This window comes from Austrofundulus limnaeus, unplaced genomic scaffold (genome assembly GCF_001266775.1).
Source record: "Austrofundulus limnaeus strain Quisiro unplaced genomic scaffold, Austrofundulus_limnaeus-1.0 Scaffold294, whole genome shotgun sequence".
Classification (NCBI taxonomy): Eukaryota; Metazoa; Chordata; class Actinopteri; order Cyprinodontiformes; family Rivulidae; genus Austrofundulus; species Austrofundulus limnaeus.
Window position 1 is genome coordinate 271,149 of NW_013952696.1, and position 4,062 is coordinate 275,210.

At 35.8% G+C, this 4,062-nt stretch overlaps 1 protein-coding gene across 1 annotated transcript in view; it reads right to left on the reverse strand.

Annotated features, from left to right (window-relative positions):
• Positions 1-4,062, reverse strand: part of LOC106526800 (MAGUK p55 subfamily member 7) — a gene marked incomplete at its 3' end in the record, with an annotated part of 36,690 nt that overhangs the window by 18,079 nt on the left and 14,549 nt on the right. Inside the window, 2 exon segments of the mRNA XM_014021484.1 lie at positions 1,982-2,067; positions 3,473-3,554. Of these exon segments, the coding sequence (XP_013876938.1) occupies positions 1,982-2,067; positions 3,473-3,554 (168 nt within the window).

Consider the following 4,062-nt stretch of genomic DNA (forward strand, 5'->3'; position numbering starts at 1 on the left):
TACATACATACATACATACATACATACATACATACATACACACACACACAATACAAATATATAATATGCAAAAATTCTGTGCGTCTCCTGGGGGCCAAGCCCCCCTTGTCCTTAAAACCTAGTGACACCCCTGGCTGAACATATGCAGTGTTTATGCTACTAAGACTTAAATTTGTTAGTTTCAGTAGTAACTGGTCATAAACAGTGAGCTCCAAAGACCTGAAATAATTCTTTTAAAATAAATTGTTTGCAGGGAAAGAAAAATATGACATGGTGCAGGTGCTGGTGTCAGAAGGCTGTTCATCTCAAACTGATCTATAACTATCTGACCAAAAAGCAGTGTTGTATAAAGTACCTCAAAGTGATACTTGAGTAAAAGTACAAATATCTTATCATAAAAATTCTTTGGTAAAAGTTAAAGTCTTCTGTAAAAATATTACTTGAGTAAAAGTCTTAAAGTATCTGTTGTGATGCGGTGGTGGAATGAACCCAATTCCAGGCAGAGTAAAGTTTTTAAATAAAAGATTTATTTTAACAAAAATACTGAGGAGGGAAACAGCTGAGGAGAAAAGATGAGTGATGGCGCTGGGAGACACAAGAAGTACACTTCAGACAAAACACAAACCCAACAGTATCTGATATTTTTTGTACTTATCAAAAGTAAATTTCCGACACAAAATCTACTTACTGTATTTATTCATGTATAATATGATCTCGAGTATAATACGTTCATCATTTTTGGAGCTTAAAAAGCATAAAAAACCTATTCATTAATAACCTGTGTATAATACTACCCCCCAACTTTATGGATGATTTTTTGGGTAAAATTTCTAGTATTATACATGAATAAATACAGTAAGTATTGAAAGTAAAAGTACTGAGTAAAAGTGAGCAGTTATATTTTCCAAAATGACATTTATTGGGAGGTGACTTCTCCAAAAAAATGTTTTTTCTAACGGCGTGCAGCTGTGATGGGTTGTGTACAAGCTAATAGGGTGTCAGAATGGTTTATATTTATACTTCTAATACAACCATAATTAAATTCACTCTATCCAGGAGACACAGTTTATCAGGATAGTATTTTTTAAGTAATAACTCAGAATAAAATAGGAGTAATGACTTTCTACTTATTACCTTTTTAAAAAAATGTACTGAGTAGAAAGTACAGATAATTGTGTAAAAATGTAATGAGTTAAAGTAAAAAGTACGCTGAAAAATAATTACTCAAGTAAAGTACAGATAACCAAAATTTCTACTTAAGTAGAGTATCAAAGTATTTGTGCTTAGTTACTTTACAACTCTGCCAAAAAGGCTTTTCAGTCAGTTTCTTTGTTGATATTTCATTATGTAGCACTACAGATTATAGTCAGTGAAGGATTTTTAAAATCCACATCCAGTTTGAACAGTTCCACTTAAACTTACAGTATTTGGGAAAGATTTTGGATAAACGAGTTTATCAAAAAAAACTGCCCATGCTGTTCATTGCAGACACAAAAAATAAACTTACACGTTACTGTTTTTTAAATTATATTTACTGGCAAATAGAAATAAATAAGAAGAAAAAGATTATTATGATAGGCAGTCATTAAAACCCAAATGCATACTGAGCCAAAGGAGGCTCAAAGGTAAAAGGTTTATTTCAAAATAAAGTGCTGATGTAACGTCACAAATCACAACTGATTCAGATTACAATCCATGATGGGCAAGAAGAGGGGAGGACTCAGACTTTAAAGGGAACCTAATTAACTGAAACCACCAACACCTGTGAGTGAGACAACTGGGAACAGGTGAGAATGGGAAGGCCAGAGGAAAAACAGAGGAGCAGGTAAAACAAAGACACAAGGGAACATGAACACAGAAGGAAAAATAAAAACACAGATAAACACAAAACTCTACACACATGGGCAAGAGATAACCTTTAAGAGAAAAAGTTAAAGTGTAGAGAGAAGGGGCAGACAATGAAGGTAAGTGTGTGACTGACCATGAGAGGAAGGATTTCCTTTGGTTTTCTGTGTTTCAGGGAAACTCCGTTAACCTCCTTCAGCTCATCTCCTTCATGGATGAGGTCTTCAAATCATAAATGTACACAAAATAAAGTATATGAGACACTAGAAAATGTTGAGTTTACTTAATGTAGATGGTGTTCTGTCTGCCGGTTTGTTATAAATCCACCTGTCTACAGGAGTTGCTTCTTTTTAATTCAGCATAACACTGGCACTCATATTACTGTCAAATTCCATAACTAGTGCTAATTCTGGTTACTGTAACTGGGAATTTCAAAATAAGAGTCCTATTCAATACAGTCAGAACAAACATTACAGATGACATTATTACTAGTTTGTCGACATTGCGTATTTTGTCCTTTGGGCTGTTCAGGCAAAAGCCCACTCTGACCTGCTGGTAGTCGCTCTCTTCCTGTAAGACCAATTAAACCAGTACTGGATGCTTCATGGCTATAGGTATAATACATCTGAAATGCACCTGGCTTGGTGGTGTCCCAAAAAACTGTCCGGTTGTTTATTATGTCCTGTTCGTGCACAAAAAGTGCACACTTGGTCCATTTTCAACTCTATGGGTCAGAACTTTATTAAACTCTGGTGGATAAATTATATACTACGGAGCCCGCGAGGGGACACGGGGGGGATTTTTATTCCCTTTTGCATTCCCACGCAATATCTTTGCGTTCCCTTGCAATACTTTTGCGTTCCCGCGCAATACTTTTGCGTTCCCGCGCAATACTTTTGCGTTCCCGCGCAATACTTTTGCGTTCCCACACAATATTGTTTTACGTTCCCATGCAAAAGATTGTTTTGTATATGAATTGAATTAAATCAGACTTTCATTTTGAAATATCCGGTTACCAAATCAGGATGTGTCGCCACAAGTTCGTTAAATTGACATTGATGTTGTGTGGCTGTACTGTGTTAAAATATTGGCATGTGACATACAGTACTTCCATGCGTGGCTGTGTGATATATTTATTCTGAAGCTGAATTAAAGCAGTAGGCTAACTTGCTAATGGTGAACATGTGAGTTTGCTAATAAATCGGCAGGCACAACAGTGATAAACTACTTTTGCGAGGGAACGCAAAAGCTATTGCGAGGGAACGCAAAAGGTATTGCGAGGTAACGCAAAAGTATTGCGTGGGAACGCAAAAGAAAAAATATCTCCTATGTCCTCTCGCAGGCCCCGTAATATACAGCTCTGTCTGGGCACTCAAACTTTCGGCATCGCACACATACACATCCAGATGGAACATAAAGTCAAAACAATAGTTCCTACCTGCTCAAAATCATAAATCCTCATCTTTTCTCATAATTATGACATCTTATTCTGTAATAATGAATCTTATCTCGTAAAAATGTCATCTTATTCCACAATTATGAGATCAGGAGTCTAATTATTTATTTATTTATTTATTTATTTAGGTGAATGTAATGCTCCTCCATACATGTATGTATTTCAGCTTACCACTTTTATCAGCTGAACCTCCTCTCATGATCCTGGCCACAACAATGGCTCCAGTAGATTTGTCCATCTTAATTGTTGCCCCCTTGCAGATGATGATAAATAATTAGACAACAGACTTATAAGCAGATTTGAGATGCAAAGAGTGTCTAAAACTAGGAAGACAGAAAAATATACAGTAAATGTATTAAAACCTAAACAAGCTTCTGAGTTCCTTCATGCTAGTGAGGGTTTTGGGTCTCCAGAATGAACCATTTAATTGGTTTCATGTCACTCAAAGCATTACTTACAACAAACGTTATTGATGAGATACATTTTAAGGAGTCGACTAGAGTCAGCTTGTGCTTGAGAGGAACCTTGTCTGGAAAACTGGAACATGTTGGATAAATCAAATGGACTTGGAGTCAGATCAGTTTCTCTGGAGTCTTGTTTTGGGATCCGTATGTTCAGTATATATGTTCTCCATTATTGGTCCAAAGTGCCTTTTGGAAGTTCAACAAATAAAATAGATAGATAGATAGATAGATAGATAGATAGATAGATAGATAGATAGATAGATAGATAGATAGATAGATAGATAGATAGATAGATAG